General features: G+C 47.2%; 1 protein-coding gene across 6 annotated transcripts in view; it reads left to right on the forward strand.

Moving 5' to 3' along the window:
* NBEA (neurobeachin) overlaps positions 1–13,583 on the forward strand; it is a 288,718-nt gene that overhangs the window by 141,350 nt on the left and 133,785 nt on the right. For all 6 annotated transcript variants that reach the window (XM_076067457.1, XM_076067460.1, XM_076067458.1 and 3 more), the window contains exon 37: positions 8,527–8,651. In XM_076067457.1, the coding sequence (XP_075923572.1) occupies positions 8,527–8,651 (125 nt within the window). The remainder of the gene's footprint in view (positions 1–8,526; positions 8,652–13,583) is intronic.

Here is a 13,583-nt window from a genome sequence, read left to right on the forward strand (position 1 = left end):
AGGCTATACAGAGGATCTTTGTCTTTGTGGATAATGAGGACAGCTGAAGAGCGACCGTGGGTGACTGTGGTGGTGCTGTGAGCCCTCGCAACCGTTTAAAAAAATCTCCCCGTTTTTTTAATTTTCTGCTTCTTCTTCAGCTACTGTAATCAAATTCCCTCGGATCACAATTTTGCTGATGAGAGCAGGGGGTTATTTAAATAAAGTTTGTGGTGTCGCACTGATAGATGTGTGTTCCCCCCCAGAAAATTGATGGCCTCTGATTTTTCTCCCTCCGTCTCTCCTTCAGGGGAAAATTGATATCCCCTGAAATTCATGTTTATGTATAAAGACAAATATACGGTATCGCCCAATCGCAAATTATGTTTTGCTGGAATTGGAAATGAATAATTAATCTCGGCCAGACGGTTTTTCGCGCGGTGAAACCTTAGAGAGATGAATGGGCCCGGCGCGTTTAGACTTGTGCGCAATGGTGTGGCATCGGAGGCTGCACCCCTAACCCAATTACGCCAGCTGTCCTAATTAAAGCGTTCCTGAGGACGATGTCATTTGGTGAAGTCAAGGGTACAGCTCTCACTGACCACACTTGGCTCTCACTCGGCGATTGTTTTATCTTGGCCGGAATTCATATCACCAGTAATTGGTCAAAAATCTGTAGCTGGTGCACATATAGTATTAATACCATATGTTCATAGTTTAGCAGTTATATTACAATGCGTTGTTCATTGTGCCCTTGTAATGTGTAGAGCATTTTCGTGTAGCATTTCACTCTTGACTCGCAGAGCGCGTGCACCCACCACATCGACGACCGATTAAGTAACAGACATGAACATCGTGAAAAAAAACCCGAGCCTATGCGACTGCGAGCAATCATGCGGACAACCTTGCATTGACACCGTTATATAATTAACGAGTGTACAAACATCTCGTACGTTTATTCATAATTTACTATTAATTGCGCTGCAGCTGAATGTCAAAAAAAAAAACTGCCGCAACGGCGAACATCTTGCGTCCGCTATCACAAGGATGGAGTTTACATCCCCCTAACAATGGGCGCATCCACCCCCACCTCCCCGCCCCCCCTGCGTGGCCTCAGGCCCTCGCCTCGAGCCAGCGGGGATGCCGCCGTTCCACGGCACGGCGAGACGCGTCGCGCCCGCCGTGTCGCGCCGCTCTGGGGCATTTTTTTGTGATTTTCAAAAAACGAGGGCCCCCCCCGTTAGTCGAGGGAGCTAATTATTTCCGCAGATTGCTCCGGCCTGCCAGGCTGATAAATAGGTCCGCATTGTGGCGGCGCGCTTTCCCCCGCTGAAGATTTATGGCCCCGCGCGATCCCGCCGCTCGGATCCGCGCCGATATTAAAGAATAATTTTTAGCGGCGACGGCTGATAAAAGCGGGATGATTAACTGCCGCTTTCCTTCGCGCCGCTATCATGGCCGAGCAGGGCGAGTGCCGTGAACTTACCCTGAGGTCTCATTGAGGCTCTTAAATGGAAATGAGCAAATTGACGAAACCCAAGAAAAAGATAATGATTTTATATATATTCCACTCTCGTAGAGGAATCTTAATGAAAAAATGCAATCGTAACATTTCATCGGTCTTATTTAAATTTACCTTTTTTTTAAACCATTTATCTGAAAAGTTTGAAAGCAGTTTTTTTTTTGTGTCTGATGCTGCCGTGACTTACACAATTGTGCTGCTATTGACTTACTCAAATGCAATGTAGGCCTTAAAAGAAGGATAAAATCCTCAATTTACTCAAGTGATAGGGTTGTACTTACAACGTCACACTTCTAATGGCCATTGCTCATCAGTGTTTGTTGAGCAATGAATAATCCTCTGACGGTTTGGTAATTACGGTCCCGGTTTTATCGCCCGCTCCCTGTTTAACGAAACCACACTGACCTCTTGGCTCTGATCGGCGTCATCCGTGTGGCGGTGTTTGCTCAGTTTTACAAATCAAATACAAGCCCAGCCTTTCTTCGTGTGTGTGTTTGTGAGAGAGAGCGACCTTCCAACGCGAGGTCACGTCATACCGCCGTCCCTTTACACTTGGGCCCCCCCCCTCTCCTGCATTGTCAAACTTGGTGTTAAGAAATTTAAAAACTCGGTGCCTGAGAACCATACGCTTTTCGCCAAACAATTAAAAAGAGCTGTGGGGGGAGGGGGCATTAAATATGAACGGCAATAATAATCATGATCATAAAAAAACGAAAATGTGAAATGAAATTGAGAGAGAGAGAGGGAGAAAGCTCATTGTAGGTAAGTGCCAATGTTAAATAAGTAGTTTAAAAACAAGCAATCAAGTTAATCAGGTTCAATTAACTCACAGTGGGAACTGCATGTTAATTTTGATTATTAGGAATGCCATTATAATCTTTCCCATCTGGGGCCGTGCGTCTTGCCGGGCGACGTGCAATGTGCGCGCGCGCAATTAAGAGGGCGAGCTGCCTGCTCTCCGCGTGCGTCGCGTTCCCTTTTCCCATTAAGGATGCATCGCAGCCTCCGTCTCTGCGTTCCGCATGAAAAATGAAACCGTGCCGGTCAAAGGGAGGCGCAACGTGCATTCGCGGCGCTCTAAGTTGTTATTAATTGCAAGGTTTTTTGTTGCTTTCACTAATGTTGCACCGAGATCCAATTGGGTCACTGGCAGAGCCAGAGACACGTTTAGCGGGACACGTTGTGATGGTTTCCCCACGGCCGGCATGATAATACATGTTTCGTTGTAGATTTTAATTATTTTTTTCCATTCGGATGTGCTCAGCATCTTAAAGAAATTGGTATTATTTTATTTTTAAAAATCATTATTGTATTTAACAGATGCAAGTGGGAAATGCATTATTTTCTCTTTTTTGATACGAAGTATTTGAACAATTTTTTTTATTATTATTAATAATGCACAATTGTTGGTTAATCCACTGCTGGATGATGGCCTGCATGGTTATTTAAGGGAGTTGTTTGATCATACTTTGCCACGCTCTTTGGTTCTATTCGGTAAAGTCACGTAAAAGTATAAAACAACAAAAATTTTAAAATCCACGACATTTCGGCCACAACACAAGTGGCCTTCATCAGGTGAAGGGACCAGACTGTCTCGAGGACAGCGCTGGAGTGAACACAGCCAAGCTCATACTTTGCCACGCTGGTCAGTGCGGGTTTTTGGTGAGGTGGAGCAAGGAAGCCCCTTACGACCTGGACCGTGTATGGCTGGGAATCGAACTTTGCTTTCTGAGTTCGGCAGCACAGTGCGCTAAGCAATGCGATGTCGTTCTTCCCCCTTGCATTTAATGATCGTAAATGTAACTCTCGAGAGAAGTGTTAAGATTTAGCAGTGTTTTCTTCCAGTGTCATTGTAATACATGCTCAGGAATAGTCGCAGGGCCTGTCCAGTTGCAGTCTGTTTCAAGCTGCTCCGATATTAACTGTAGCTGGAAAGTTGAAATTTTAATAGATTAATCTGCAAGGCGCGCTATGGGTCCAAATTGTTCATGTGACACGGCAACAAGAACATTTTTAACAATGATATTCGCTTGTTCAATAACACCATATGTCTTGCACCCCCTCACAGGCACAGCGGATTTGGATTCAATGAAATCTAAAAACAACAAATACCATAAATAGTGATTTAATAGCAGGATGATTTGAAGGAATATATGAGTTACGTTTGAGTTGGTGCTTATATAAAAATAAAAAAGAGAATAAAACTATTGACCCCTTCAGCTGGCCTTTATTATCCAGGCTGAGAATATTTTGGCTTGAATGCGCATTCACCCCACTAAATTATTTCACATAGACTTGTTTTTCTCATAAACGCTGGAAAATAACTTGACACAAGCTCAGCAAAGCTGGAAATAAGTGAACCTCAACATTTAATCGTTTAAAATGTTTGGGAGATCATAAGTGTTCGCCCGCAAGCTTTGACCTCATGGTCAGAGTTGAATAATTATCCCTTGTATGCAGTTGGAAAGCTTAATTCATCCATCCATCCATTACTGCTGCATGCAGTTTTCTGGCAGAACGTATTCCCTTTTGAACAGATGTTTGAGGTCACATGCAGCAACAGCAAACAATAACAGCTGATAAAATTCCCTGGGTGGCTCGTATGGGTGATTGACAATAATTTACGTGCTAGCACCGGCCAAACGCATCCGCTGCTCCAGTGAGCAGTTCAAGTGTTGGTCCAAGCCACCCCCATTGTTTCATGGAAGGCTCTGGCGGGGCTTACAGAGAGGCCAGACTTCAAGTGCATGCATGTTATCTTGCACAGAGTAGTGAACACATGAACCCACGCCTTCTATTCCTGCATCACATTTATTTGTCTGTCCTGCCCACCTGCCCTCTGTGCACCTCTTATACACTGTGGTCTTCAGACTGATTCCTATGGTATACGTTGTCTAGTTAAACTCGGGTAAGCAAAGCCACAGATTAAATAAAGGTTTGCTTAAATCACATTGTAATAGTATGTAAATATACAGCCCTTTGCCAATCAATAGCTGGATGAAGGCATCTTTATGCCGTGCTAATTATGGGATTTGTTTAACCATACTTCACCATGCTGGTCAGTACAGGTTGGTGAAGGAGGGTGACCCAGGATCGGTTTCGGATATTTGATTTCCCATTAATGTTGGCCCTGGTTGGGAATCGAACTCAGTTTGGGGGATTCATAGCGCAGTGTTCATAGGCTTGCAACGATCCATCAATTCGTTTATGAAAACCGATTAATGCACTTGTGTTAGACGTGTAAAATCCGAGAGTTTCACGTGTTTCCTTTGCAATGTATTAAAAGTACATGTGAATTGTATACTAATGTTATAGTATGCGAGTGGGGTGAAAAAAACGCATTTAAACTAAGACGTAGAGAATCGATTAATGAATCTAATTGCGATCCCGAATCGTAATAATGCATCAAATCCTTGAGGAGGGAGGCAGGGTGACTTTGTACATACCTAGTGTTTATGATGAACATCGCTTCACTATCAAGTAATAACTGTACGCGTTCATCAATCACACTCCCATAGAGAGAGAGAGAACAAATATATAATAGTTGACGTTTTGGGCAATGGTTCTTCTTCATAGCAGAAAGATAGTGAGGCCAGAGAAACTGAGTGAATGATAGTGTAGAGACTCCAGAATCGGAGTCTTTATTTAGACTGGAGGAATCCGATGAGCTATGAAGCTCTTTTTTCACAGATGTACACTCGTAACGGGTCGGCAAGTTACAACGGCAAACAATACAAAAACACCTATAGGAGTGCAAAATGGCGCAAAATAAATAAAATAAAAATGTTACAGAATTAATACCACAATGCTCTTTTGCTCTTACATTACTTTCCCCGTGGTATCACCGTGCGCAGATGAAAAGACCAACTAATGGGGGGGGGGGGAGGGAAAATTCCTCGTTTTAAAATGAGCAAATCCGAACAAGCGCCAACATCTAGGCCGCCGCCCCTCTCGCAACGCTGGTAAAGTGTCCACATTGCAAATCCACTTTTACATGATAGTTGGATGACCCGGGGTGTGTTGTGCGCGTCGTCGCTGTGTAAGCGTAAGGCTACGAGGCATGCGGTTCGTAGCATGGAGGGATGGAGGAGGAGCGGGGGGGGGGCTTGTCTGTTTATTATGTTTTCGTCTCGCATGCGTGCTTGATGCACTCAGCAGCCCTCTGAACGTCCAGTGGCCCTATTGTGTACTATTATTATGATTACAGCCACTCCCGCAGCTGATATGTCAAAACGGACTGCATTTGGGTTTAAGCTGTAGTCAATATTACAACTTGTTTTTTTTATGGTAAATCTTCAGAGTATGGGTTTCTTGTCATTTTCAGTTTAAAGTGTGGTATTGTTACCACATTGTTAGCTTGTACACTATCGGCAAGCCGTATTGATTTTTAGACTGAATTACCAAACTACATAGTAAGATGTGGGCTTCGTGGCAGCGTAATGCAGATGTTTATAGATTGGCAACGGTAAGGAATGCCACTTGGGACAATTTTAATCATTAGATTTATAGCACCACTACCAGAATAGGCCTCTGTTGTCATTCAGGGTGTGGTTTGGAGAAGCGATTGTAATTTCGTTTGCCGTGCAAATAAAAGATACATTGGAATAAATCAACAATGCAGAACGACACCAATGCCGCATGTGCACAAAAAATAATTTACAATGCTTAAAGAGCAGTTGAGTGTAATGAGATAAATCAAAATAATGTGGCGCAAAAGCTAAATAAATCAGAGATTTTTTATTATCTGGAAATGTAAACTCGGCAATGGAATTGCTTGGGTTTGTAATGGTAATTTGTGGTTGCAGCCTGTCAGGCAAGTGCTCATTAATTGTTTTTTTTTTGCAGCTTAATCTCGTCGCAATTTCTTCGTGTCCTGCAGGAAATGATGCGAGCGCAATCCATTTGTGGAGGGACTAATTTACAAACGACATTAAGAAAATAGAAGAAAACTAAAAAAAAAATCGTCTGATGAATAATGCAAAGGACGCGAGTCAAACAGATTTTTTTATACGGAAGGAAGAGGAAGATAAAAATTGCAATTCCTTGAAGATTTTTTTTAGTGTGATCAATAATGAATAGAAAGTTGTGTTTTTTTTGTGGGAGCGCGTGCGGCGACTGGCGGGTTTATGAATATTTGACGAGACGGGCTTTAATTACGTTTCCTCAGTTCTTGAGCTCCGTCGTATTTTATCCGGAACGCTTGGAAATTCAATCATTTTTCACACGTCTGCTTGGCTACTCTGACATTGCAGCAAAACGACCTTGCATGCTGGGGAGCTGGGACAGGTGGGGGCGGGGCGCGGGCTTCGGGGGGGGGGGCGGGGGGGCAGCGTCGTGCGCACGCGTTCGTGTGTTGTGGTGTTGCGAGGGGGGTAGGGTTTTCCCGTGCTTGCATGTGATGTTGTTGGTGGTGGTGGGGGGCGGTGTGCGGCAGGGAAGAGTGGGGGGGAAGAGGGGCGGGGGGGATGGGGTAGCGGCAGGCGAGGACCCAAATTGGGTGAAATCACAGCGAGGGGCGCGGACTTTGATGAATAAGTGTAATATGAGACCATATTTCTAATGGCCTCCTTACTCCAGCGATTTATAATAAAGTAGGCGGCGAGCAGCGTCACGCTGAGATGTGCCGCGCGCACTGTATCGGCAGCGGAGGGAGCGGGCCCGTGCCAGCACACACCTGCAAGGGATGATGTATTCGCGAGCCGAGCTTAAGAAGGGGCGGTGAGGCTGCGTATTATTTACAAGCAAGCCGCCCGGCTCAAGGGCGACACATGCTCTTCCAAAGTTAACGGAGTCCCGTCATAAAAACGGAGCCGATTTGTAACCATTACTGCCACGGTCCTGTGTCCGCCACAGCCCCAGAGCAGCGTTTCCGTTGTCTCTTTTGTGGGGGGGTTTTTTTTTGGAAGTAAAATTTTGCGCGTGTGAAAGAAAAAAAAAGATTCCGAAGATTTGTTGAAGCGCCGCCGTCGCTGAGATGGCTTATTTAATGCACAAGCGAGCATTAAAGCGCCGCTTCCTCTCGCCCCCGTGCCAGCGCCAGCGACAAGCACCGCTGTTCGTCGGACGGTGCCAGACATTATACTGAACGGTGCATATTTTTACATGACCCCCAAATGCAAATTTCGGCATATGTCATGGTGAACTCTTGAAAGAGATCAAAAGTGTGATTTGTAATGCAAAACCACGCTAAGGTGGTCATGCATAATTTATGAATCCCGAGCCGAATGTTGTTAAATTTTTCTTTTGCGTTTCAGCTGTTTGTGAAGACCCCCTTATCAGTAATGTTGGCGTGCTCTGTTTAAAATTCAGTTAGCTTGGGGAGTGGTGTTTACGGTCCGATAAAGATTTTGGCAACGGTGTTGTTATTGAACGTTTTATGGTGCAATTTAAGATATTTGAAACAACTGCAACCAAGATGTGCACTCTTCTGGTTCTTAAAACCTCTGTATGGCTTCACCAAAATCCAATCAGTATTTTAATTGATCATTTTATAAACTTGTGTTTGTAATGCCCGCTGTGCAGGGAACTCTATGTAGGCTTAAGCCATTCGCGAAATAGGTGATTTTTTAATTTTTTTATTTTTTGCGCAGAAGTTCATTTGTGGTACAACTTAACCCTCTGTTCTGCATCAAGGCAGTGGAGCCTTGGCCATAATTATGAGCCCGCTGTGCCAGTAATGCTGACCACATGTCGCTCTCTCCTCTCTCTTCCACCCCCTCAACTCTCCTTCCCCCTCTCCTCCACCCTTGTTCTTTTCCCCTACATTTTCTCTCCATTCTCCCATGAACCATCTCTTTACGAATTTTTCCCGGATCCTTCCCTGCGTCGCTCTGCTTGCTCACCCCTTCGGAATCTTTCCCCATCATTTTCCCCCTCTCCGCTCCGTCCCTTCCGCTCACCCCCACGTCTCCTTCATTCCACTCCTTGCTCCATGCCCGATGTTGCCCCCCCCCCCCTACCTCCCCCTTGCTTCCTCCCCCCCCTCCCACTTCCCTCCTCTCTCCGCCTCTCGTCTGGGCCCGCAGCCGAGCGCGCGAGTTCTGGCGCCTGGACAGCTGGGAGGACGACCAGCGGCGACGGCGCCGACTCGTGCCCAATCGGCAGGGGTCCACGCACGCCGAGGCCACGCTCCGGCCGGCCCTCGAGACCGGTGAGGCCTCCTCTTTTCCGCCACCACCTGGGCCCTTCCCAATGCCCAATCCTCACGCATGCACAGCCCCGCCCCCCCCCCCCCCCCAACGTACGATTATAGCACCACGGCACCACACCCGAGCACACTGCAGTACGAATATTGTACTGGCACACGCCAACCCACGCCACACATCACCTTATGCCACACCACATCTAATGCCACACGCGTCCAGTTCACACACCACCCCATGCCACAGCAATAATACGGAACCCGCTCTCGGCTATGCCATGTCCACCTCGTGCCATGCTATACCACAAATGCCACTCCGTGGACACCCCCTAACCCCCACACCATGCCGTGAGCACTGCACCACTGCAAGCAATGGCTCGTCCAGTATTGTGTGGTTAGCCTTGCTGCCTCACACGCACATCGGATGCTATTGGCCAATAAGCAGGGTGGGTCGTGAGAGGTTTGGTCCGAGTTTACGGCCATCCTTTCTTCAGGCCTACGTTGGGTGTTTTTTTTTAATGCACACTGATATCTGTTGCATCTATTAATTCGCCAAACAATGCTGGTATTCATTGTTTTGTTGAATTACTAATATAAATTCTTTTGTTTTTTTGTAAGATTGACACTTCCATTCCGACATGTTGTCTGGCTACTTATTTAGCATTCACTTTAACTCCTAAATTATAAGGCATCACTCCATAGCAAAAAAAACTGTTTTTGACATCTAATTCCTTTCTCGTCTTTTATTTCCATTCTTTCTGCAAATAAAGGTGCTGCGATTTCACTTCTCAAATGTGGGGGAGTTTCACGCTGTAAGTGTGGTATTCCCAGAAGGATATTTAAAACAAATTTAAAGCAGCTGCTTAGCACAAGGATCTAACCAGCTCTTGTGATTTACGAGAATAATATCCAATATACAGCACAATCACCTGTCCGGAGAAACCAGATTTATAGCGGAACAGGGTCGAGCTCGCTCTCTCCCACCCCTCATTGCCCAGCCTCTCTGCCGCAGAAATCGATCGCAGAGCCAAAAGTAGGCAGGTTAGATGAGGTGGCAGGGTAATTGGGGAAAGACGAATATCCCGGGGCCCGCACTGATCAATACGAAACCAGCTGGCTGGCCGGTCAGCTGCCCCCACCCCCCCTACCCCTCCCCCACACCCCTCCCCCCGACCACCTTCAGCCCAGCCCCACCACGTCCATCCATCCTGTTCCTTCTGCGCGCGCACGCACGCATACACGGGGAGGCACCTCGTTGGCTCATCCGCCCGCTCGCCCGCTCTCTCCCTCGCTCGTCCACTTTGCTCCGCAGGGCGTAGAAAACCCGAGTCGCCGTTCACGTGCTGAACGGAGCGGCAGCAACGGGCCCCGCCCCGGCTCCGCTAGGATAGATTTCACGGCAGTGCCGGAGTAAGGATGCCCTGCCGAGTTCACCGAGCTCACCGCGGTATTGCCAGACGCAGCAGGATGGCTCCCGATCCCCCCCCACCACCCCCCTCCATTAAAAAGTCCAGACGCCACTCGGCGTCCACCACCGCCTCTCCCTGGGTTTCGCGAGCTCGGCTCACTCCAGGGCTGTGTGCATTTGTGCGAGCGTCGTTTTTTTTGGTGCCTTCTTACCGGCGATGCGATTTCTGCGGCCGTCTGGAACACTCTTCCTTCTGATGTTATTTAAAACTAAACTGTAAACTAAACTATTTTATTTTACCAGGTAAGGCCCACTGAGCTATATAAATATTTTCCAGAAGCGACCTGGCCACAAATAATGAAATGGCTTATCATCACGTGGAAATGTATAGCAGCCTTCCTATTTTGGGAAGACACTGGAGCTATGCACTTTTAAATATAGATTGAAAAAAATGATTTCTTTAGAACTGCTCTCAGTGTTTAGTTTGTTCTTTCCCCCGCATCTTCGATTAGCACGGTTAGCTACGTACTGCGCGAAAGAAATTGAACGTGCATACATAAATACCCGTGAGTCAACGGCGCCCGCAGAGTGAGAAAAGCAAGTTGTCGTCGTCGTGGTGTTGTGTGTGGGGGGGGGGGGGGCATGTGGGGGGGGGCATGTGGGGGGGGGGGGCGTTCGAGGCGTGCCCACCACTCATCCCCACTCATCAAGGCGGCGCTCGCATAATCCCAAAAGTGTGTGCGGATTTTTATGGCGGGGTCTCCTTTATACACACAATATTTTGAAGCGTAACAAGCGATCTCTATTACGTTAACAGTTGATTTAACCTCCTCAGACCTCAGGCTGTGAAAACGTTTTTTTTGCTTTTACGACACATTTGTGAAATTAAATAAATCTATTTTAAATTATGCGGTGACTCTCGGTTAAAAAAAAAAACTGTTCAAACACAACTGAGAGACTGTATAAGCAAGAAGATTGTTATGTGAAGCCGAAACGTATTGCTCCAAGGGAATTCACAGCAGGACGACTGCGAGCGCAAAGGTTTTCATTCCATCGCCTTTAAAAAATAATGTCAAATTCATCAATTGCTACATTTACAAAGGGAGCTCGCCAAAGGATGGGAGCTCGAGAACCCCTGGGGTTCGATCGGTGCCAAAGGAACCTGACAGCCAAGGTGGGATTTCGTTGCTTTGGGTTACTAATTGACGACATGATTACCCGTTCATCTCCGTCTTTGGGACGTAAAAACAACAAAAATACGAAACGATGTTTAAAATGTCCCCGGCCCTTATTTTGGTTAATGTCATTTCAGCGTCAAAATACCAGAGGCTCTCAGAGCCAAGCACCCGGGGACTGTGCCGTAGGGCCCAAGACCTCCCATCCTTCACTTTGCTTTTCATTAAAGTGAAGGATGTTCTCTGCCAGTCGGTGAAATAACATTCAGCGCCTTGCCTACCTGCGATTGCTCTGTAATGCACTTTCAAAACACGTTAAATGTGTTAAATATCACGCTGGCTCCCGTAATGCATTGTTTGTTTGAAATGTAAAGTTTACGAAACTGGCATTCTTCAGATTCGCTTGCTTTAACCGTTTCGGACAAGAACGCGGTTCATTCATTAAAGGGCTCCCTCAGGCCATTCTGTCAAATAAAGGTCACTAACCTTTGACTAAACAGCAGCAACAATGGAGGTAAAATTTGTTTGCCCAAAACAGCCCTTATAAATCTTGGTATTTCACATTTCTTTCCGACAGGCCAAATAACACAAGCTCTGTGCGCTCCCGCGCGCCCAATTATCCTGGGTTTGAACGAACAGAGGTCAAGATAAAGTGTTGCCAATGAAGAGGTCGTTACTTGCGCTTCGCGTTAATTAATATCGCGGCAATGAGCGAGCGAAAAAAAAACAACAGAGGGGGCAGACGGAATCCAATTTGCGTGCGGCTCGCAGTCCTTTGCACTCGCCCCCCCCACCACCCCCCCCCCCCCAGTTCACAAATGAGAAAACGATTGCGGGGAAAATAAACAAACAGTTTACAGATTCAGGCATTCGATTGGCCCTTCCCGTCTGGTTCGCTATCCACAGTTTCTCGCCGTGACCTCAGCTGTCTTGCGCCGGCACCGTCGCTTTCTGCCTTGGTTCACTGCTCCCGCTTGTGATCTCTCCCTCGCCGGAGGCTTTCCACCGCTCCGACCCCTCTTCTTCCTCGCATACTTCCCACTTCCTCCCCCCACCTCGCGCTCAAAGACAATCCTCTTCTCGCCAACCCACCAGCCTCCCCTCCCACTGCTTTCCCCCGCCCCTCCCCACTAAACTCACCGCCCCCCCCCCCACCCAACTCCCCGCCCCACCAGTCCCGAGACACTTCACTTCATCAGCCACGAGCGCGACCTGCCCATTGAGACTCGCCAGGCATGAAATTAAAGCCTCGCTTCCATTGATCATCGCGCTCTCGCCGTAACAACACTTTGTCCTTCAGGAAAAAAAAAAACGTGGCGAGGGAAGGAGAGAGGAGCGAAGGGAACCGGGGGAATCCGACGGCGTGTCAATAACGGAGGATGCGTTTACGGACGGCCACGGGATGTGATGTTGGGACATGTGATGTCGGCGAGCCGCGCTCATTAATGACGAGCGAGAGCTGCTTGGGTGGGAGCGAGGCTGTGCGTGCATGGGTGTGCGCGCGCGTGTGTGTGTGCGTGCGTGCGCGAGGCTGTGTTTTGTGTTTGGAACGCGTGGCGGTCTTGTCGTCGGGATTAGTTGCGCAGCAAGGCAGGTGGTGCGGCCTCGGCCTGTAATCCGCCTTCCCTAGGGCAGGGGTTGTTGGGTCGTGTGAGGATTGGGGCGGGCGCTGCATCTACACTGGAGCTTCGGTTGACACGAAATATATGCTGGGTCGCTTGTAGACTAGCGTAGGGACATGATAAGCATCTGCAACCAATGGCGAGTGGTATACTGGATGTGGTGTGCCGGGTGCAGATATATATCTGGGCTCGCAGACCTGGACAAATCCGACTTAATTAAGCCCTGATCTACACAGACACACTTTGATGACGGTCTCAGTCCCCTCACAGAATGAGGTTCAGCATCGGCACCATCGCCGTACGTTACACCTTGCACACAAAAGCTATCCGTACTTCCCATGTTTCGTAGCGAATTGTGGAGCAATGTTTCCATGTTATCTTCCCTGGGGTGACTCCAAAGGGGAATTTTTTTTTCTACTGCTGTAGTATTATTTGGTGTTGGTAATAGTATTTCGTGAAGTAGAAATATAACTCAACTCCAACCGATATTAAAACATTCTTCTCTGACATTGTAGAGTTCACCCATATCGAACTGCCCTCAGGTCCTTTGTCTGTCCAGGGTTATCGATCACTTGTGTTTCGTTTGTTGGGCATAAACCCAATCGGTAAACCCACATTTACAACACCAACCATTGAATATATCTGTACTGCAATGAATTCAAGTTGTTCACAACGACTGTAGTATAAAAAATAGATATAAACACCGACCTTTGTCAATCTGTTATTGGTTTAAGCA

Source organism: Petromyzon marinus, chromosome 16, assembly GCF_048934315.1.
Source record: "Petromyzon marinus isolate PM22_M1 ecotype Great Lakes invasive population chromosome 16, UKy_Petmar_22M1.pri1.0, whole genome shotgun sequence".
Taxonomy (NCBI): domain Eukaryota; kingdom Metazoa; phylum Chordata; class Hyperoartia; order Petromyzontiformes; family Petromyzontidae; genus Petromyzon; species Petromyzon marinus.